Here is a 23,392-nt window from a genome sequence, read left to right as displayed (position 1 = left end):
GAAAAACAATGAAGATCATAGCCATACAAAGATGAACACAAGATATAGGTTCCAAGCCAGGGCAAAACCCCTCTAAGGGGAGAACCTAGAAAGAACTTCTCTTCTTATAGAATCAATTCAAGGGAGACTTCCAAGACCGAAACCTATACCAGGACTAGCACCAAGAACCGAATCAACCAACCAATCTTTCTTCTTCAATGCAAGACAAAGTCTCGAAGGGTAGCGAGGAAAGATCTCTTCATGGTAAGGCTCTCCTAACCTTTAGATCTCACACACCATGTCTGTAAAACCTTGTTGCAATTTCAGAACCTTGTATGTCTAGAAACCCTAGACCATTTGCACGTGTGAGCTATCCAAGCATAATTTCAAACCTCCGAGTTATCTAAGGATATTTCTCCTTCTTCGCTAGGTTCTTCTAGGCTGTGTTTTTAAAACCGGAACCGGTGACCGGACCGGTCCACCTAATGAACCGGTTTACCGACCGGAACCGGTCTAACCGGGACTGGTTTGGTCTAAACGAACCGGTTTTTAAAAAATACATTAAATAATTAATTTTTAATGAAACAAAACTATTTTTAAGATGTAAAACCATGATTCCAAGCCAATAGAGACAAAATATGCAAAGTTTGCTCATTTATATACCATGCAAAGGTGAATATATCAAAATGGCACCGAGTGCAATACATATCATCGACAAAATAGAAAAATACATAAGAAATGAGGCTCTAAATGGCCTATAAAGTCCAAAAACAATGCTGCAAGCTATGAGGCCATTGGCCTACTACAAGTCTACAGTGTACACATGATCAATCATCAAGTCCATCACCACTACTAGACACAGGATCATCATCAGGAGCTACATAGACATCATCTGGTTCAGAGTCTGAGGATGCCTCTGCCTCATCTGCAACATCAGTATCAATGCCACCAATGACAATAGAAGTGGACCTAATGGAAGCACGAGTTTTTCGACCTGCACGACTAGTGCCTTCCATTGGTTCCTTGCCTTTCCTTGATGCCGCTACTGATCCTGGTTCTGATGCCGCCACATAATCTGCCTCATCCTCCGCTAAAGCCATGTCGATATCAAAATCAGCCTCAAACACAGGATCTTCAGTCTCCTCCACCCATTCTGATGTTGGATCAATATCGTCCAACACAATGGGATCTAGATCAGGTGATTTGCTCATCATTTGGTTCCTCCTCAGTCGAAGGTTGTATTGCACAAAAACAAGATCATTTAACCGTTTTTGTTCCAAACGGTTTCTCTTCTTCGTGTGTATGCGCTCAAAAACAGACCAATTGCGCTCACAACCTGAAGCACTGCAAGTTTGACTGAGGACTCTAATTGCAAACCTTTGCAATTGAGGACACTGGCCACCAAATGACTCCCACCAATGTGCTGCAAAGAAAAAGACAATAATTAGTAACTTAGTTTATAATTTGAATTGTAAAGAACGTAAACAATTTTAACTTGAAATGAAAAACTAAATGGAAATTGGAATTGCTTACCTGGTTGGTCCACATCTCTTGCCATCTTTGCCAAGTTTTTGCCAAAAGTACCACTTGCTTGATTGAAAATAGTAAGCTGTCTATGTATATCCAACTGGTCTACATGGTTAGGGACCATGCGCTCCAAGCAATCAATCAATCCAGCTCTGACCTCCCCATCATGCTGATCTCCTAGCCGATTTTTATAGTGATACCTTGGGTCCAAAAAATACCCGGCTGCATGTATAGGACGATGGAGTTGATTGTTCCATCTGTTATCAATGATCTCCCATATACGGCCATATTTAGCTAACCTGTCATTGTAAGCTGCCCGTATCTGCTCCTTTGCCTGATCCATAGCTTCATAAATGTAGCCCATGGCCAATCTTTCCCCATCCACCAACCTTAGCACCTTAACAAGGGGCTCGGTAATTTTCACAAGCTCTACAGACCTTTTCCAAAAATAAGTGTCTAACACTTTCTTTTTGGTGTCTTTTCCATCTGGTCTACGAGCCCACCGAGATTCAGACCATTCATCAGAGGAAAAGTTTCTATGTTGACCATTGAGACATTGCAACGTGAGGAAGTGAGTTGCAAATCTCGTAATTGCAGGCCTAACAAGCTCTTTGCCTCCAGTGTGTTTCCTCATTAGGCTCAATACCCATGAGTGGTTGTAAATGTATTTTGTAATGCACTTGGCATGCTCTACAGTGTTTTTTACCCACTCCACCTTGCCTATATCCTCAAGCATGAGGTCTATGCAATGTGCAGCACATGGAGTCCAAAATATGGTGTTATATTTGGCCTCAAGCATCTTTCCAGCAAGAACATAGTTTGAGGCATTATCAGTGATGACCTGCACAACATGCTGCTCCCCAACTTCCTGAATAATGTTATCCAAAAGCTCAAATAGAAGGTTTGCATCCTTTACCCTATCAGATGCATCAACTGATTTCAAAAACATGGTTCCTTGAGGGCAAGAAACAAGGAAATTAATGATAGTGCGGTTCTTTCCATCGGTCCATCCATCTGACATAATGGAACAACCTGTTTTGACCCATGACTCTCTAAACTCAGCCAAATACTCATCAATGGAAGATATCTCTTTTTGCAAAAGAGCTCCCCTCAAGTCATGCATACTAGGGCCTTTGAAGCCCTTTCCTGCAGCTATAACAGAGTCCCACATAGCTTGGTAATAAGGTGAGCGAGCAGCATTAAATGGGATATCTGAATCATACCACCATCTAGCAATGTATTGGTGAGAAGTTTCTTTGCATTGTTTTTTCCAATGCTGATCCAAAGTGGGTTGAGAACTTGGCTGGGAGGAAGTGGGATTAGATTTAGAAGAGGCAATGTTGGCAGAAGATGAGAAATAACTTTGGATGTTTGGTCTCTTTGCTCCTTTTGATGGTTGGCCAACTCCAACAGAAGGATGAACATAGTGAAAGGGGTCATTGGTGGAAGGGATAGAAGTGGAGTCTTGAATCTCATAATCATCATACCCACTCTCTTTCATAAGATTCATGGCTTCCATTAATTCCCTCTTCCTTGCAATTTCATCTTGGATGGCCTTCTCCCTAGCCTTATCCTCATAAAATTTTTCAAGCTTGGCAATGTATTCTGCCCTAATAAGACCTAACAGTTCTTTTGGTGCATCACATGGCTTTACTTGGCCTCTTACCCCAGCCAAGTGTTGTTTCAACCTAAGAATACCCCCACCTCCAATAGATTTATGGCATAATTTGCATATCATTTTTCCCTCAATTACATCACAATGAACCCATGCACTGTCCTTTCCTTTTGGAGCCATGTTTGCTTGAAATAATAACAATTTGCAAAGAAATCTGCCATTTAAAAAAAAAATTGCAGCTAAGGAACATGGAAAACCAATGATAAATGTAGGAAAAAAAATGCACATGCAAGCTACAAAAATTGATAGCATAGAGCTAGAGAGTTCATAGGCTTAGCATAGATGATAGATCATTGAAGTGAGAAGTTTATAGCACAAAAAAAATAATTCATGGACAGCAGACCCAAATGAGGAATTATCAAGTGCAAATCCTTACCTGGAAATGCAAAGTAGCTCCCTTAGCCTCCTCTTGATGATGGCAACTCCACTGACAGCTACACACTATCTCCAAAATAGCTCCAACTCCAACTCCAAGATGACTACTTCAGCAAAAACTCCACACTCTCCAAGCTCACAAACAAACTCACAAACACTCACAAACACTCCAAATCAGTTGTGTGAGACAAATGAGAGTGAGAGGGGTGTCTTATAGCAAGTGTGAGGGTGTTTTTGGAGGGAAAATCCCTTTCCCTCACCCCCAAAACCCCTAAACCGCCCTCAGTTCCAAAAAACCGCTGCGCTTTTTGCTTGACCGGCGGCCTGTCCATAAACCGGCCGGTTTAGGACGGAACCGGCCGGTTAGCAATAAACCGGCCGGTTCCGCCCTAAACCGGCCGGTTTTTACCGGTTAGGGCAATTTTCCGGGCAAAGGGTGCTGTAAACCGGGTTTTTTCACCGGTTCTGACCGGTGAGCCTCCCAACCGGCCGGTTAGGCCGGTAACCGGTTGGACCGGAACGGTTTTTAAAACTATGCTTCTAGCCTCTTGAGACCTCCTTCTTCGCTAGGTTCTTCTAGCCTCTTGAGACCTCCACATTCCTTCTTCTAGTTGCAGATCGAATCCAAGATATGTATGCTTGATGTTGTGTGTCAAATAGTTCGAAGTTCCTCCTTTTTATATCCTTCCAAGAGGCTTGAATAGCCCTCTCTAGGCTGACTTCCCCTTTGCTGGCCGATTTGGTCTTGGGAGCCTTCGAGACACTTCTATATACAAAATAATTTTCCTTTTCTTGATACAAGTGTCTGAAAGGGTCTTTTACAATGTAATAATGACTCTTTGACTCATGAATACGCTAGGAGCATTCAATGGATGCTTGACCTAATGGAAAAATGACTTAAGCATGAAACCCATGCCTTACAAAAATCATTTTCTTTCTTTTGTTGATAGATACATAGAAATTACATTATGACATGAGTCAAATGATAATTATGAAGACCGAAACTAGTTACATTCTCCAATAGAGTGATCATGTTGATCTCTGATATATAGACTTGTTGTAGGCTGGTGGCCCTGTTGACCACTCAAATTTTATTTGAAGTTTTGTCAACCATTCCATGATCAAATCACATTTCAGAGCATTCCAACATTGTTAGATCATGCCATAATTTCAGATTTCATCAAATTTCATCTGCTTCTCTTCAGTTTGTTGTACGAATTCTGCATCTCTGCAGGGATTATGTAAAAATGATTGTACTATAATGAAAAATGAGTCATGTAAAAGGCCGGGGTAGCTTAAGACTATACTAGCAAGTGAGTTCACTCTAGGGAGTTTTTTTTTCTTAGCCCGTTATTTGTGTTTTTCAACGCTTATAATTAGTTGAGTTTTTCTCCCATATATACCCCAAAGCTAGAGTGTGGTTTGATGGTAGAGTCTTAGGTGAGTCCCAGTGTCTAGAATTAATGTATATTACCATATTGGATCATCTCTAAAATATTGCAGAATTTGGTTGAGCTTAGGGGTCAGTTTTTAATTGTTAAAATCCCCCTGCTAAACGGATTTTTTATGTAAATCTTGATGTAAAATGTAGTAAGTGATGTCAATAGAAGTTGTAGGGGGTATGAGTACTCAAAATTAGACCTCAACACCTCAAATTTCTATCTAGACACACTTTGAGGGTGGAAAAATATCTTTACACCTCATAAAACCCATTTTTCTAATTTTTGGCAAAAAATGGCAAATAATTAGCCAGAAAATATAATGAGAGAAAAATAAAAAATCTCTCCAAGTGTAAATGATAAAAATAAGATGGAAATTCCCAAATATTAAAGTCAAATAAAAAAAGACGGGAATTCCATTTGCCAAGAAGAAATTGCCCAAGGAAAAATTCAGTGGTCCAGAAAAGAAGCCGATGACCCAAAAAATCGAATTTTTTAAGGAGATGGTCCATGATGGTTAATTTGAATGAGTTTTTTGAGAAAAGAAGGATAGAAATATTTTTAGTGGTCCAAATCACTCCAAGATCAAATATTTCTCGATCTAACATCTCCTTTAAAGCAAACAATTTTTCTCCTAGAGATTTGAGTTGGCTCATGAAGGGTCCAAATTCTATTGGGTGAGATCTAGACGTTAACACTTGGGATCTAGACATTTTGTTGGAAATAATACTGAGAGGGGGGGTGAATCAGTATTATCAAGTTCTTTTAATAAATCTTCCTTATTTATACTTTGAATTATTTTTGCATGTCAGTACCATAAAATAATGAGCATGAACAAGAAAAAACAGACATTCACACCAAAGAACACCAGATATAAGGTGGAAACCCAATGTGGGTGAAAACCACCTGCTGCAATATGTCTCTATCTTCTTTCAAATTAGAAACTCCTTTTACAATGATTTTGTACTGGTGCAGTCCTTTACCAGTACGCAGGCTGCAACCTGCAGAGAGCTACAACTCCCTCTCGTTTTTCCAGTCTCTTCTGGAAGGGAGCTACAACCCCCTACTTCTTTTCTTTCAAGGACCACTTTTCATAAATTTTCAAACTGGATCCAAGAATATCAAATAATCATCAAGTACATGCAAATTACCCAAACTCCAAGAATTACCCAACTTCTCAGAATGCTGTAAACAGAAAGATAATACCAGAAATATAAACCCAGAACTCTGCAGCAATAAATGGAAGATGATCAACAAATGTTTTAGGACAGATACGCAATTTTTCTTTATCTGGACTGCGTGGCTTCGCACTTCACCTTCTGCGTCTCCGCGTATCCCCGCAGAGAGCCTTCCACTGTACCGCGTACCCACGCACTGTTTCTTCAATCACGCCGCGTACTACTACTGTGGCCACGCACCCTCAGATGCTATCGCACCGCGTATCTACGCATCGCGCCTTCTTCTGCTGTGCGTACCCACGCACTGCGCCTTCTTCTGCTGTGCGTACCCCCGCACTTGCACCGTTAATCACTTGCAAACCTCTGATTAGGGCCGAATTGGCAGTCCACCAGTGTGCCACAGATAGTCAGATGCCCAGATCTGATCATGCGCCCGAGAGATCACACTTCATAGATTCACTTTCAACGTCACTTTTATATAGATCAAGTTTTTAAACCGATAACCCAATATTTCAGATCTTAAGATATACAATTTACAAAGATACCTTAGCCAAGTGATCTCCTTCCCTATTTATAGTCAAGCCCTTATTCACACCATGGGACAAAACCATCAATCACCAATACAAGGGATCCAAACCGGGGCTAAATTAGATCCTATACCACGGGCCAAAACCATAGAATCAAGAACGGCGGGCTAAATACCACGGGCCAAACATAAGAAACCCCACGTGAGTGCGCTTCTCTGCCTTGAAGTGAGTGAACTGGGGGTCTGCACCTCATGAACGGGTAACCTGCGGGTATGTACGCACTTTATCTATGATATTCCTGCGGGTCCGCAGCTTTTGTACGGTGTACCTGCGTACCTCTTATTTTCCAACATTTTGAGACCTTGAACAGAGCATTGCCACTTAAGAGAGTTGCCATCAAGTACAACACCTGTAACATAGAGCCATACCAGAATCATAATGCCAACAATCTCCCCCTTTGGACTTGATGGCAACCTCAAGATCTTCAACGTCATTCTCCCCCTTTGACATCAAGGGCAAAGGGTTATGCTCCCCCTAAGAACATGCTCCCCCTGACTATAAATCAGATCTGCAAAGAAGAACCATAATCCACCAAACACCATAAATGACCATGAAAGAGATAGAGACATATTGCAGTAATATTCAGACCAGCATCCATGATCTCCTTCTGTACTTCCTCCATAATGCCAACAATGCATTATATGCTCCCCCCGAACCTGTGCCATTCGATCTTCGACGAATCCGCAACCCAGCACATGTATGCATATACCCCAGATGAGCCTTGCGTACAACCAACCATCAGAAGAGATTCAACAACAAGATGATGCATCAACAACCCCCAGCTTTTGCCTGAGGTATTCAAAGGTCTCCCTGGGCAATGGTTTGGTGAGTATATCAGCAACTTGTTCCTTAGAAGGAACATACTCCAACTTGACCTTTTGTCAAGTACTTGTTCCCGGAGAAAATGATACTTGATTGGTATGTGCTTGGTCTTTGAATGCATGACTGGGTTCTTTGAAATGCTGATTGCACTTGTATTATCACATAAGATGGAGATGGGTGGTATACAAGTGATTTGAAAATCCTGCAAGGTCTGCATCATCCAAAGGAGTTGAGTGTAGCAAGATGCAGCAGCAACATATTCCGCTTCAGCTGTAGACAAGGCAATCGAACTCTGTTTCTTGCTGAACCAAGATACTAATCTGGAACCCATAAAGAATGCACCACCACTTGTGCTCTTCCTGTCATCCACACTTCCGGCCCAATCTGCATCTGTATAAGCATGAAGTGTGAGATCTGTATCTCTAGGATACCATAAGCCATAGTTTTGAGTTCCTTGAAGATATTTGAAGATTCTCTTTACTGCCTGAAGATGAGTTTCCTTTGGATTTGCCTGAAATCTTCCAACTATTCCTACTGCATGCATTATGTCTGGTCGGGTACCTATAAAATAAAGTAGACTTCCAATCATAGATCTGTAGGTTGGTTGATGCATTGCTGATGATTCATCATTTGCACCGAGGCTACATCCTGTGACCATGGGTGTACATACTGGTTTTGCATCTTCCATGCCATATTTCTTCAAAATCTGCTTGAGATACTTGGTTTGAGACAAAAAGATCCCTCCTCCTTTTTGTTGGATTTGCAAACCAAGAAAATATGTCAGTTCTCCCAGCAAGGACATTTTGAATTCTTTCTGCATTACCAAGGCAAAGCTTTGACTCATAGCTTCTTCATTGCTGCCAAAGATAATGTCATCTACATACACAACAAGTATTAGCAATTTGTCGTTTTCAACTTTTATATAAAGATTGCTATCTGCTGATCCTTTTGAAAAACCTTGTTGATGAAGATATTTGTCCAAACGATAGTACCAAGCCCTTGGAGCTTGTTTGAGACCATAGAGAGCCTTTTTCAATCTGCATACAAGATTTGGATCATTTCCAAGAATGAAACCATCTGGCTGCTCAATGTATACTTCTTCTTCCAAGTCTCCATTCAGAAAGGCTGATTTCACGTCCATTTGAAATACTTTGAAGTTTTGAAAGCTTGAGGGAGCAAGGAACATTCGGATGGCCTCAAGTCTTGCAACAGGAGCAAAAGTTTCTTCAAAATCTATTCCTTCTTGCTGCGCATACCCTTTACAAACAAGTCTGGCCTTGTTTCTAATTACTTCTCCATTTTCATTCAATTTAATTTTGAAGACCTATTTTGTCCCTATAACATTCTTATCCTTTGGTCTAGGAACCAACTCCCAAGTGTTGTTCTTTTCGATCTGCTCAAGTTCTTCATCCATTGCTTTGACCCAACATTCATCTTTGCATGCCTCTTTCACATTTTGTGGTTCAGTGGAAGAGAGTAATGCCAAATAGCTTGAAGCTTCTGCAATTGTTCTTCTTGTTTGTACACCTGCTTCTTTCTGCCCCAAAATCTGAGATTCTGGATGATTCTTCTGAACATATCTGGATGGAGTCTTCTCTTCTATCCTTATCTGCTCCTCTGGTTCTTCTTGAGGTTCTTCTTCTTCATCATTCTGTCTTTGAGGGTAGTCTTCATCTTTTTCGATATCTTCATGATTTACTTGCCTAGGAATGTATCCCTTCTCATCAACCACTACATCAATGCTGTTAACAATTCTTCCAAGTCTTTTATTGTAGCACTTGTATGCTTTGCTGTGTGGAGAATAACCAAGAAGAATGCCTTCATCTGCTCTAGGTTCAAGTTTGCCAAGTTGCTCATCAGTATTCTTAATATAGCATTTGCTCCCAAAGATTTTGAAGTGCTTTACCGAAGGAGTCTCACCATACCAGAGCTCATGAGGGGTTTGAGTGCTGTTCACCCGGACATTTGTTTTGTTGAGAATAACAACCGCAGCATATGCAGCTTCACCCCAGAAAGTTGCGGGAGTTCCAGACTCATCAAGCATAGCACGAGCCATTTGTTGGACTGTTCTGTTCATTCTTTCCACCACTCCATTTTGTTGAGGAGTTTTAGCTGTAGAGAATTCTCTTCTTATCCCATGTTCTTCACAGAAATCGAAAAATTCATTTGAGGTAAACTCTCCACCTCTGTCTGATCTGAGGCACTTAATTTTGTATCCTGATTCATTTTCAACCAAGGCTTTAAAGGATTTGAATTTTTCGAATGCTTCATCTTTGTGCTTCATAAGTCCTAACCAGACAAACCTGGAGAAATCGTCAATGAATAATATCAAGTATTCTTCTCCTCGAGGTGTCCTTTTCCTGAATGGACCACATACATCTGTATGTACTAGCTCAAGAGGCATGCTAGTTGATCCTTCCTTCTCCGGAAAGTTAGTTCTGGTTTGCTTTCCAAACTGACATGATTTGCATATGGTGTTGTCTGGAATTTTGATATCTGGAAGACCGCGAACTGCCTGATATTTGCATGCTTTCCTTATTTGTGAAAAGCTTAGATGCCCCAACCTCCGGTGCCATAACCAGTGTTCATCATCCTTGCTTAGATAGCATTGTTGTTGTCCTTCTTCAAATATGTATAGATTATTTGGAGTTCTTTCACCTTTGATCACTGTTTTACCTGTATCAAGATCACGAACAAGACATCCATTTGATCTAAATATCACCTCGGTTCCTTGATCACACATCTGGCTGACACTCAGAAGATTATGCTTCAATCCATCAACATACAAAACATTTCCAGCTTTGACCTTTTCTTTTAACTGAGCAGTGCCTTTTCCTTTTATAGCTGCAGGAGTATCATTTCCAAAAGAAACTTTCTTTCCCTTTTCTAAAGCAGAATATGATTCAAGTTTTTCTTTATCACCTGTCATATGCTTCGAACATCCACTGTCAATGTACCATAGATTTTCCTGTCCCTCTGCATAAAATGCTATCCCACATCTTTCTGTTTGTGGTTCCTTTATTCTCCATGTTTTGGTGCTTGAGGCTTGTTCCTTTGTCTGCTGAAACCTGCTCCTGCATTCAGAATCTTCATGACCAAAGTTATTGCAAATAGAACATTCAACTTCATTTTCAAGAGCCGAAAAGTTGTTATAGGTCCTTTTTGTAATCCCGGTCATACTTCTTTGTTTTTGAGCTTCTCTAGTCATGATTGTTTTATATGCAACACATTGAGCTGCTTTGTGACCAAAGTTATGGCAAGAGAAGCATTGTCCATTGAAGAAACTTCTGCGGTTATCAAATCTTCCGGCCAAATGATTGTAATTTCAATTGTCATCCATTCTTGAAGCAAATTGAGAGGATTTTACCTGTGGCTGGTTGTAGCTTTTGTTCATCCTTAAGACGGATTGCCCCTGGTTTACCTGATAGTCTTTGTTTGTTCTTGATGTAATTCGTCCCTGCTTTACCTGGTGATCTCCATTGTGCTTTTGCTCATTCCTTCTTGCTGCATCAAGATAACTCTTTGAGGTGGATGCTTGAGAAGTTTCTCCATTATACCCCAGACCTGTCTTGTTTAGTGGAGAACGCTGTACATTGATGATCTCATCTAGAGTTTCAGATCCTTTGACAAACTTAAGATTAATAGCCTTTGTTTTCTCAATCTCTTTTCTAAGACCAACAATTTCACCTTCTAATTTTTCAAGATATTTTTCCTTTTCATCAATTTGAAATTGTAGAGTATCAATGATCATATTCTTTTATTCTATACATCTCTTGAGTCTAGAAATTTCTTCATAAAGGCTATCCACATCTATAACATCCATGTAATCATCATCTTCAAATGCCATTAAAAGTTTATAGTCATTACCTCGTTCATCTTCATCACTATTTGATAGACCATCACTATCTTCATGAGTGTAGTAGCTTTTTGCATTCTGTTTCTTGTTCCATCTAGCAGGTTCCTTTCCTTTGTCAATCTTATCCTTATGAGGACATTTCGCAGCATAATGACCTACTCTTCCACAAGCAAAACATTTAAAAGGTAACTTACCTTTGAACCTTCCAGTACCCCGTTGAAGATTTCTGACAAAATTTGATTCTTCTTCTTCTTCTGGCGCGTGACTTGCTTCATAGTAGTCTCCTTTGCCTGAAGCCTTGAAAGTAGCTTCTCTCCTGTCTGCTGGACCTCCTTTTCTCATTTCATAAGCAGTTAGAATTCCGTGTAGCTGAGACATAGTAAGAGTTCGTAGATTTTCCTTTTCTTCTATTGCAGACACTTTAGATTCAAACTTGGGGGACAATGATCTTAAAACTTTTTCAACCACAATAGCCTCTTTTATTTCTTCACCCAAGTTTTTCACGCAATTAACAATCTCGTCTACCCGAAGGAAATAGTTAGCCACACTTTCATCATTATACATTCTGAGATTCTCATACTGAATCCTGAGGGTTTGAAGTTTAGCACGCTTTACCTGTTCATCTCCTTCGTAGCTCAAGACAATCTTGTCCCATATTTCCTTTGCGGATTTATATTGCATAACCTTCACGAATTCTGTTTGAGATAAGCATCCCAGTAGAGTATTGACTGCTTTAGCATTTGTTTCATATTTCTTCTTCTCGGCCGGATCTGTAGTAGCTGAAGGAAAAGTGTAGCCTGTATCTATGATATCCCAAACTTCTGTACCAAGAGATTGAAGATAGGCAGTAACTCTTACCTTCCAATAATTGAAGTTTGTCCCATCAAAAATTGGTGGCCTGATTGATGCTTCCCTCTCGTAGTTGCTCATGATGAATGATCTTCCTTCAAGCGATCAAGCTTCTCTGAAGGATCTGCTCTGATACCAATTGTTGGAAATAATACTGAGAGGGGGGGTGAATCAGTATTATCAAGTTCTTTTAATAAATCTTCCTTATTTATACTTTGAATTATTTTTGCATGTCAGTACCATAAAATAATGAGCATGAACAAGAAAAAACAGATATTCACATCAAAGAACACCAGATATAAGGTGGAAACCCAATGTGGGTGAAAACCACCTGCTGCAATATGTCTCTATCTTCTTTCAAATTAGAAACTCCTTTTACAATGATTTTGTACTGGTGCAGTCCTTTACCAGTACGCAGGCTGCAACCTACAGAGAGCTACAACTCTCTCTCGTTTTTCCAGTCTCTTCTGGAAGGGAGCTAAAACCCCCTACTTCTTTTCTTTCAAGGACCACTTTTCATAAATTTTCAAACTGGATCCAAGAATATCAAATAATCATCAAGTACATGCAAATTACCCAAACTCCAAGAATTACCCAACTTCTCAGAATGCTGTAAACAGAAAGATAGTACCAGAAATATAAACCCAAAACTCTGCAGCAATAAATGGAAGATGATCAACAAATGTTTTAGGACAGATACACAATTTTTCTTTATCTGGACTGCGTGGCTTCGCACTTCACCTTCTGCGTCTCTGCATATCCCCGCAGAGAGCCTTCCACTGCACTGCGTACCCACGCATTGTTTCTTCAATCACGCCGCGTACTACTATTGTGGCCACGCACCCTCAGATGCTATCGCGCCGCGTGTCTACGCACCGCGCCTTCTTCTGCTGTGCGTACCCACGCACTGCGCCTTCTTCTGCTGTGCGTACCCCTGCACTTGCACCGTTAATCACCTGCGAACCTCTGATTAGGGCCGAATTGGCAGTCCACCAGTGTGCCACAGATAGTCAGATGCCCAGATCTGATCATGTGCCCGAGAGATCACACTTCATAGATTCACTTTCAACTTCACTTATATATAGATCAAGCTTTTAAACCGATAACCCAATATTTCAGATCTTAAGATATACAATTTGCAAAGATACCTTAGCCAAGTGATCTCCTTCCCTATTTATAGTCAAGCCCTTATTCACACCATGGGACAAAACCATCAATCACCAATACAAGGGATCCAAACCGGGGCTAAATTAGATCCTATACCACGGGCCAAAACCATAGAATCAAGAACGGCGGACTAAATACCACGGGCCAAACATAAGAAACCCCACGTGAGTGCGCTTCTCTGCCTTGAAGTGAGTGAACTGGGGGTTCGCACCTCATGAACGAGTAACCTGCGGGTATGTACGCACTTTATCTATGATATTCCTGCGGGTCCGCAACTTTTGTACGGTGTCCCTGCATACCTCTTATTTTCCAACATTTTGAGAGCCTAAACAGAGCATTGCCACTTAAGAGAGTTGCCATCAAGTACAACACCTGTAACATAGAGCCATACCAGAATCATAATGCCAACACATTTCACTTGGAGAGCGGTCTCTCTCTCTCATTGTATCAGGAATTGTAATCGAGCTCTTGGCTATCGAAGCTCTACTGTACTAAATTTTTTTGTTTGTTTGTTTGTTTGTCTGAATAATAAAGAAAGCTTTGGGGTTAAAGCTTTGTGGTGTTATTCTTCTACATCTATGGTAATATTCTTCTGATTCATTTATTTTTAATGCTCTACTAGTAGATAATTTAATTGTTGTTTCCATTTGCCATAGTTTGGATCTATTGATGTACAATTATCTTGCATTGATATTTGGATTAGAGAAACTCTCTAGATTTAGAAGCGCTAGTGGGTTTTCGGTTGAAACCCTAGTCTTCTTTTTTCATTGTGCTATCTAACCCCTTCTGGATCTAACATTATCTTTTGAAAGTGTGTAGAGATTTTATTCTCTGAATTAGATCATGGGAATTTGGAGAAGTTTTTGATTGAACTGACCAACTCTCAAGGCATAGAAGTGGAAGAAACTAAGTTGCATGAAACGCTGAAATGTCTAGAAGTTTTCGAAACGGGGACGGTTAGAAACACGACCCCCGGAAAATGGAAACACAATTGAAACGTTATATATCTATCTATATATATATATATATATATATATATATATATATATTTTGTCAATATTAAATAAATTATAATTTATAAGTTATAACACATTATTTTGCAAGAAAAGAAAGAATAAGACATATAAATGACATTTTAGAAGGAAATCCGAATCTATATTAACTCCAAGTCTCCAACAGATGATTACATGATGCAAATATCCAAAATTAGCCTTTATAGACGAGGCTTTACATTATGTGCTAAAACTGAAATAAAACATGAACTAAAGACAATCATGGCTACATCAACATATTACTAATATAACTCCTCATCCTCATCAACAAAGATAGAACAAGATGATTGTTCATCAAAAGATGCAACCCCACTAGTGCTTCCAGATGCACTTGCATCACCACTAGCACAAATTTCAAGAGCAGAAAGAGAAAGTTCTAAATCTGAACATGCTGCATCCACATCCCATTCTTTATGAGGTCCACTTGTATATTCTTCACCCCTATGAGACTGAAGCATACAAATTGATAGCTTTTAGACTTGAATGTAAAAATACACGAGGTACCTAATAATAATAATTTATTAGATATGTATAAAATGTATAAGTGATGATTGTTATAATGGGGACCCGCATATATATACCTAACTAAGTGTCCTTTCGTGACTGGGCATGTCTTTTAGACATGCCTTTTCACTTAATTTAATGACTATTTACCCTAATCAATATTTAATTATTTAATATTTACATTTATTTTATTTATTTACTTGTTATGAATTATATTCATAACATAGCCCCTTCCTTCAGAAGCTTTGTCCTCAAAGCTATATCGCTGGCAATTGTCTTTGCGGTTGTTGTCTCGGCATATGGAAAGTTGCTGTCACTGGTGGCTCAGCGTCTATAATTTGCTAGTAACTCTATCAGGGAATAAGTTTTCTTATTTTTTTTATTTTTTATTTTTTTAATATAGTTTTTTTATATATAATTTTTTTAATATATATATATATATATTTTAATAATAAATAATCTTTTAAATAAATATATTTATATATATAACCATATTAAAATTATTTAATATAGTTTATATCTAACAATATATATATATATAAGATTATCAACCCATGTCAAACTATTGTTAAGGTTATTTTTTTTAACGAATCAAAATTAAAAAAAATAGATATGATTGACGGTTACGGTTTTCGACATTGATGAGTTACGATTTACCAACGGACGTCAAGCTTGACTTTCGGACACGGTGTTTGACAGCGAAGATTGCGGTCTTTTATCTTGTTGGAATGACAGAAGGATGGGTTGATGAGAGAGCGTAGGGGTCTAGCAGGCAACATAGACAACAGGGATAGAGGACACAATGGGGTAGTTGACGGATAAGGGAGTGCTCGTCGGGGCAAAGGAAGACAATGTCGTCGGTTTTTTGGACAACGATGAGACAAACAAAACACCGCGGGGGGGGGGGGGGGGGTGGGGGAACAGGGCACAGGGGTGTCGGGGTTTTTTAAACTTAGACGACACGGTGCCGTAATACTATTCGATCGTCTGCTGAGTGGGTGTGTCAGCGTGATGGTCGTGTGGTTGTTGAGGAGGGTTGGAACATAGCGTGAGCATGAGCAATTGGTCCTTTGATGTAGTAAGCACCCAATTGTCATTTTGATTCCATTGACACAGACAACAATATTCTTAGAGTGGACAGAGCTTTTGGCCAGTCTTTGCCAACAATATAATAAACTTCGTACTTAAATGCCTTGGGAGTAGTAAAACTTCACCAGCCCATAAATCCTCTATAATGACAACATATCTGTACATAAGTTTTCCATTGACTGAGTAATAGGAAGTATTCCTTTTAAAGAAGTGACCATACATATCTTCAGGTCCCGCATTATTTTGTTGCCTGTCCATCATGTCATCCTGCTGCACAAATTCTCTAATGGAGTTGTTGTAATTTTTGATTAGTAGTTGCTTTAACTTGGGCAACACTTTATCTTTTATGGACGGAAATGATTTCAAACCCTTTAATTTTTCTGTTTCGAGTTTTTTCAGTCGAGAAAATGCATGAGGTTGTCCCAATTCTCGTGGAATCTCTTCACAGCTTCCATTGTTTGACAAGCGGAGTATTTTTAGTTTAGGAAGATTTTGGAGGGATTTAAAATGATTTGCCCCAATGTTGCCATCTCCATCCAACACCATTTCCCTCAATTTCTCATTTTCTTCCATCCACTTCTCATGATATTTTCCTTCCTACAATTTTCCTTCACACTGCACATTCCTTGATTCTGAGTCATTGGTATTAACAACGTGTGCATTCTCGACCTTATTGTCTGTAAGGTACTCTGAGTCAGCGCTAGGCTCATCTTCCATCTTAGCCGTGGCAGACTCTGTTTTTTGCAAAAATTCACATCTTTGAGTTGATTCATTGCTTTCAATTGGCAGCTTGAATGCTGGAAGCAATAATTCCTTTTCGGAAATAAGGCCCTCCTCATTTTGGACAATAAGACCAGCTTCTGGAGTGTTATCAGTTTCCACCGATTTGCCTGCTCTCTTGTTATATCCTTGAGTCAAGAATTTTGACTTTTGCTCAAGACATACAACTCTACTGGTCTCACTTTCCATATGATTCCTCACATTTTCAAAATCATTTTGTGTTGTTGCGAGTTTATTAGTAACACTGGCTACAATACCTAGACCATAGTTGTTACGACCTAGGAAGTACATCATATCTTCAAGACAAGCATCATGAACTTCAGAAAAGTCATCAACTGAAACATCTTCATGTCCCATTCCCACTCACGAAATTGAGACTTCTCCTTCAATTAGATGTGTAGCCTTATTTAATTCTTCTTCATCAAAATCATCTACATAAGGAATTGGAACCTGAAGCCTTCCATTGGGAGCGCCCTTACTGCCCTTTTTTTTCTCCTTGACTTAGTTTTCTTTAAGGGGGTATTTTGCATAGTCGTGCTCTAGTAAGGACACCAACTCTTTTTGGATCACTTAATAGGCTTTTCAATGAAATTTGTTGGTGTAAAAGAATCTTTATCACCACCAATATCTTCTTTTGCATATTCCTCATTGTTATGATATTGTTCATCCTGATCCTTGTTTTGTTTCACCATCACTATCATCTTGCTTATTATCGACTTTTGCATAACTCTCCTTAAAACATGTTGCAGCTTAGGAACATGATTTTTCTAAACACTGAAATACTTCATGAATTTTATTAAACTGCTCAACACATTCAAGCTGTGAACGTAATGGCACATTGTGCGGCGAACAATGTTCAAAGACCCGCATGATTATATTGTGTGCCATGGCTTTGATACCACTGAAGCATAAAAACGGATAGCTTGTAGACTTGAATGGAAAAATACACGAGGTATATATATATATATATATATATATAAGTGATGATTATTACAATGAGGACCCGCATATATATACCTAAGCAGATGTCCTTTTGTGACTGGGCATGTCTTTTAGACATGCCTTTTCACTTAACTTAATGACTATTTGCCCTAATCAATATTTAATTATTTAATATTTACATTTATTTTATTTATTTACTTGTTATGAATTATATTCATAACAAAGACACAAGGCGTAGGTTTGAATGCACATATACAAGGTCCTCTGCCTTCTGCAATCCCAACCTGTTGCGCTTCACACTATGAATGAAACTGTAGGTGCTCCAATTCCGTTCTGCTGATGAAGAGCTTGCCACTTGTGATAGGATACGAGTGGCAAGACTTTGCAAATGAACACCACTTACCCCATGACAAGTCCACCACTTAACTGGGTCCATGGTCCTCCTCTCATCCAAAGCTAATATGTCTTCAAAATCCTCTAATCTAACAACAAAATAGGCAAATTCTTGCCTTACATCAGTTTGTAAAGAAGCTAGAAATATCCTCTGAAAGTCTTTCTTCACTCCATTGGCCACCTCCTTGTCCTTATGTGGAGCCTTCCTCTTTCCATTGGTTTCAACAATGAATTCTTCATCATAAAATTTTGGATTCAGAGCATGTGCCAAAGTGTGCAATGGAGTGTTGAAGCCATTCCACCTGGTAACAATAATGGACCTCACTTGTTCAACAAAAGAGTGGGAGCCTCCTGTGTAATAATTTCCACAGTTTTTTCAACCATGGTATCCATGCCATCATAAACCTCTCCTAAGAAAGGTTTCTTTGTGTCTCCAACTCGAAGAAGATCAAATGCAGGCAATGTGAACTTGAGCAAGAAATCAATTTTGTTGCACCAATCTTCATTAACCAACACCCTCCTCACCATACTTCCCTTCTCTGAATCTGCCTGTCTCCACTCGGCCCAAGTTGGACCCACCACCATACTCATTAATGCATTTTTAACATCATCAAGGCAATGCAACATGATGAAGTTTGAGGCATACTATGTCTCAACAACTTTCAACAACTCCTATTTGGAGTATTCTCGATATCTTGCTTGAGATTGGTGGTGGTTGGTGATGAATGTTATAATATCCCTAGCCTACCCTGTGACCTCCTTAATCCATTCTATTTTTGCCTCAGTCTCTTCTAAAATCAGATTCAAATTGTGGACAATGCAAGGAGTCCAAAATATGTGATTGTATCTACTCTCAAGCTTGCAACTTTGCAAACAAGTGCATTATCCGTGATAACTTGCACCACATTTTCTGAGCGTACTTGTTCAATAATAGAAATTAAAATATCAGCAATGAACTTACTATCCTTTATCTCACCCGAACAATCTTCTGCTTTGATGAACGTGGCTCCTTTTGGTGATGATGCAATGACATTAATCAAAGGCTTGCGTCTTGTATTAGTCTAGCCATCTAAGATAATAGAAACCCCTGTACTACCCCATGAGGTACGAATTGGTTTGAGAACATCATCAAGAAGTTGCCTCTCTTTCTTCAGCAAAACTGTTCCGACTTTTTCATAGTTTGGGCCTTTGTAACCTTGAGGAGCTTTGTTAATCGCTCTCACCAAATCCTGCCAATATGGGGATCGAACCACATTAAAGGGGATGCCACAAGCAAATATGGCCCTTCCACTCTTGAGTCAACTTCTTCTCTCCCTTGACTATCAAGCATTTTCGCCAATCTGTTGTCTTGAATTGGAGTTGATGGCTTTGATAACTCAACTTCTACTTCTAGTGCCCTCCTCTTTCTTGCTTCTTGAACAATCCTTGGCTCAACGCTATCAGACATGCGAGGATTGGTAGTGCCCATGCCAATTTTGCTTCTTTGATCCTTCAACCTTTGAGCATCATCGCTCTCTTTCTTGAATCTAGCCCTCACCTCTGCATTTTTGGTATGTGCACACACATCAATACCCTTTATCTCTTCATGTAAAATGTGAGCCTTCACTCTTGTGTAAGAGCACTTGAAGGTCTTTTCATTTTTGCACAAATTGCACTTCCATTCCCATGTACCTTCAGAACCCATCTGCTTCACTTTGGTAACATACTTCCATAGAGTATAATATTCTTGCTGCCTGCTTGCTTGAGTGGCTTTAGGGGCACTTGAAACACAACTTTGAGAAGCTATGATTACTGCAAAATTACAATAATACAAAATGAAAAACTCACCTAATCTAGAGGCACTTGAAACACTACTTTGAGAAGCCATGAATGATGCAAAATTAGGAAATGAAAACTCACCCAACTAACTGCTGTCCACACTCTTCCTCTTGCTTCCCATTCCCTTCCTCTTGTTGCTCACGCTCCAAAACACAAACAAACTCCTTGTTGTTGTTATAGTAAGCTCTTCTTGCAAAACATTGTGTGAGAAATGAGTGAATGGAGTTCCTTTTTAAAGAAAAGAAGAGGCTCATAGGGTTTCTAGAGAGTTCTATTCTTCTCATCTTCTAGAGAATTCCATTTGTAATTTATTTATTAAACTTAGCTAACAACCACATAAAAATTAATTTATTAGTGTGTTTTGGTGTTATATGGGGCCCATGCCCTCTTTCCACAAGCTGAGATGGCCGAAGAAGGCTTAAAAAAATTTCATTTCTTTTTCGCCGTTGAAACTTGGCATATTGCATCTAAACTCCGTCAGCCGTACCATCCGATGTTTTGAAATTGCGAAATGCCGTATGGTACGACCGATGGCGTTTCAAAGCCGTTTCGTCGTTTCGAGGCATCCCGGGTACTGGTACACCACCAAAATTGGCATTTCCTACAACATAGGGAAGAACCCACATTGATCTCTCTCAAAGTCTTATCATAAGATAATTTTAAAGGGATTTTCTTTGCCATAGTTTGTAAACCTTTTGGTTAACTTTTCAGATCTATCTATCTATGAACTTCATTTGTCAGATCTAACTATTTTAGAACTTGTATTTTTGCTACCCAAGAGTAGAGGTGTCCTCACACTCTTTGGGCTACTAGATCTATAAATATTTGTATATATATTTCTCTTGTGTGTAGTTTGGATATCCTCTCTATTTTTTCGCAAAGCTGAAGGAAGAACAAGGGTTTGGCTTGGAGAATTTTCTTGAAATTTTTTCTTACAAGTGGAAGCTTGAGGATCAAAGAGAAATTAAATGTTGAAGCTAAACACTTGTTCGTTGAACAAACCCTCTCCTCTCTCCTGCGTAGATCCTAGAAAGCTAGGGTTTTAAGGGTTTTTCAAGTTCGATATTTTCAAGAGATCCGTCACTGAGGCTTGGAAAAAATTGATAAATTTTTTGTGGAAGCCGTCTTCGTTTTTGAGCCATTTTTCTCCTGGACGCAAGCAGAAAGAGGGTATTTCCCTCTTATGTGAAATTCCTCTTGGACATCTTGCAGTTGGAATGAAATTTTTTGAGGGAAAGCAAGTTTTCTTGGAGGAATTCCATTGTAATTTCATCACAAGTTTTGTAAATAATTTTCATATTTTTTTAACTCTTTGAGGAAGGGTATTAGCTCATTGAGGCCCAATTTCTTGTCAACCCTCCTCTATGATCTAAGCCCTCGCTTCTCTCTAAGAGGGTTTTCAATCTTGTAATAACAATAAAGAGAATTCTTCTTGAGGGAGCTTGGGGTTTTTCCCCCTTGGTATCCCTATCTCCTCATTTGGTAAGAGAGCCTCTTGCATGTCTAGTCTCTAACTTGTTTCTTTTCTTTTGCTAGCTTTTTCTTTAGATCTAGTCTTTAACTTTGTTTATTTTGCATTATTAGTTTAGTTTAGATTAGTTTTCTTGCACATTTCATTATCTAGTTGCATTAGCATTTCTAGATCTAATTTCATTTTGCAAGTAGTTTAATCTTTCATCATTAACTTGAAATAATTTGCTTTGGGTTTCATTGAAAAGTTTGGTTAACTACTTGTCTCTTGATCTAATTGGCATCTCCATTGATGTTGCTCTATCTCATTATCATTGATCTAAATCACTTTGCTTCATTGGGTATTTTTCGCTTGCTAATCTCATATTAACATCATAATTTGTGCTCAAAGTGCTAATTGCTAATTTGATCATATAAGTGGAATGGTATTTTTCTATTGATAAATCTTAAGAGTTTTCACTTTTGAAGCATTTCATTCTAATTGTATCTCACTTGAAGCAATTAACTAATTTGCATTTAAGATCTAGTTTTTATATTGCGTTCTCTAAAATTTACCTCCAAGCATAAGATTGGTTGATAGAAACTTAGGACAACCTTCCCTAACTGTCAGTCCATTTTCTAAAATATTTGAGTTTGGAACAAAGGTTAAAACGTGTGACCTCACAGTTCTCTTGTGGCCGAGTCCCTTGTAGGAATGAAGGCACGCGGATTGTATTGAAGTCCTAAGAGGGTGTCATTAATAAGGCCTTAGCCTTCTCACTTAGCACTTCTTGCAACCACCTCACTCCTTACCAAATGGAAGGAATTGAGGGGAAGTCAAACCTTAGATATATAATAAAATTCACCAAGATCACTTTGCCTCACACATTTCACATACACTTGTTTGCATCTTTCACACAATTAGTTATTGTATAATTTAGGTTGTGAGCATTTTATCAAGTTTGCAAGCATTTCAATTATATTCTTGTACTTGTTCATTTACATGCTCTTGCCAATTGTCCTTTAATGTTATTTCATCATAATTGAGCATACATCTCTTTAAAGTACAAGCTCTATTTCCTTGCAAGTTCTAAATCCATTTATTGCTCATATCTCAAAGTTATATATAATCTCTTGTGTGGTTCACTAACCTCTTGCTTTTGTAGTTTCTCTAATTGTTCAACTTGTTGATCTACTTGATATATCATATTTGGAAGTATTGTGGATTTATTTGTGAGCATATATTTCTTGCAAGTATATTTGGCACTAGTCTAATTATATTTGTCTTGCAGAATATCTTATGAACATAGTTGATTTATCTAAACTGTTGATTGTTATATGCTCTTAATTATTCATACTTGCTAATCAATCACATTTTAAGATATAATTCAAGTTGTTAAGTTGGTGAAGTCTTAACTAATTTAATAAACATCATAATCTCCCAGAGCTTGTTATCTCTAACAAGTTTTCTTGTAGATATCTTTCTTTTAGGGGCCACCCCATTAGCTTAGCTAGGAGAGAGCTTAAATAGGGAGTTGAGATCAGGTGACAACTCTTTCTTTGAACATTTCTCTTTTAGGGCCAAACCTGGTGGGATTGAGGACTTTTCCCATGCTAATTTAGGTGTGCATCTTAGGGCACAACAGACCCCATAGCTTGTAGCATTGTTTTTGGACTCTAGAGGCCATTTAGAGCCCTCATTAATTATATATTTTGTTGCTGATATGTATTGCACTCCGTGCCATTTTGATATATTCACCTTTAAATAGTATATAGATGAACAAACTTTGTATATTTTGTCTCTATGGGTTTGGAATCATGGTTTTAAAGCTTAAAAATAGTTTTTTTTCATTAAAAAATAATTATTTATTGTATTTTTTTAAAGAATGGTTCATTGAGGTCTCTTGGCTC

At 38.8% G+C, this 23,392-nt stretch overlaps 2 protein-coding genes across 2 annotated transcripts in view; one reads left to right on the top strand and one right to left on the bottom strand.

Moving 5' to 3' along the window:
* Positions 1-23,392, top strand: part of LOC149220653 (Transducin/WD40 repeat-like superfamily protein) — a 303,099-nt gene that overhangs the window by 153,817 nt on the left and 125,890 nt on the right. The gene's annotated exons all lie outside the window — the stretch shown is intronic.
* Positions 524-1,987, bottom strand: LOC149220654 (uncharacterized). Its single transcript, XM_089382836.1, has 2 exons — positions 1,513-1,987; positions 524-1,402 (listed from the first exon to the last, which is right to left on the bottom strand). Exons 1-2 carry the CDS (start codon positions 1,868-1,870, stop codon positions 807-809), a joined length of 954 nt encoding a protein of 317 aa, XP_089238962.1. The 5' UTR covers positions 1,871-1,987; the 3' UTR covers positions 524-806.

Source organism: Pinus tabuliformis, chromosome Q (genome assembly GCF_031772625.1).
Source record: "Pinus tabuliformis cultivar Carrire ecotype Pingquan chromosome Q, CPIR1, whole genome shotgun sequence".
Taxonomy (NCBI): Eukaryota; Viridiplantae; Streptophyta; class Pinopsida; order Pinales; family Pinaceae; genus Pinus; species Pinus tabuliformis.
The sequence above is the reverse complement of the archived record's forward strand: the minus strand, read 5'-3'. Positions and strand labels throughout refer to the sequence as shown.

Bases quoted from the DNA above. Each gene is read 5' to 3' on its own strand.
- LOC149220654 (XM_089382836.1), bottom strand. From the start codon at position 1,870: ATGGGCTACATTTATGAAGCTATGGATCAGGCAAAGGAGCAGATACGG. The intron at 1,403-1,512 runs GTAAGCAATTCC...TTTTCTTTGCAG, and splicing joins AAGAGATGTGGACCAACCAG to CACATTGGTGGGAGTCATTT.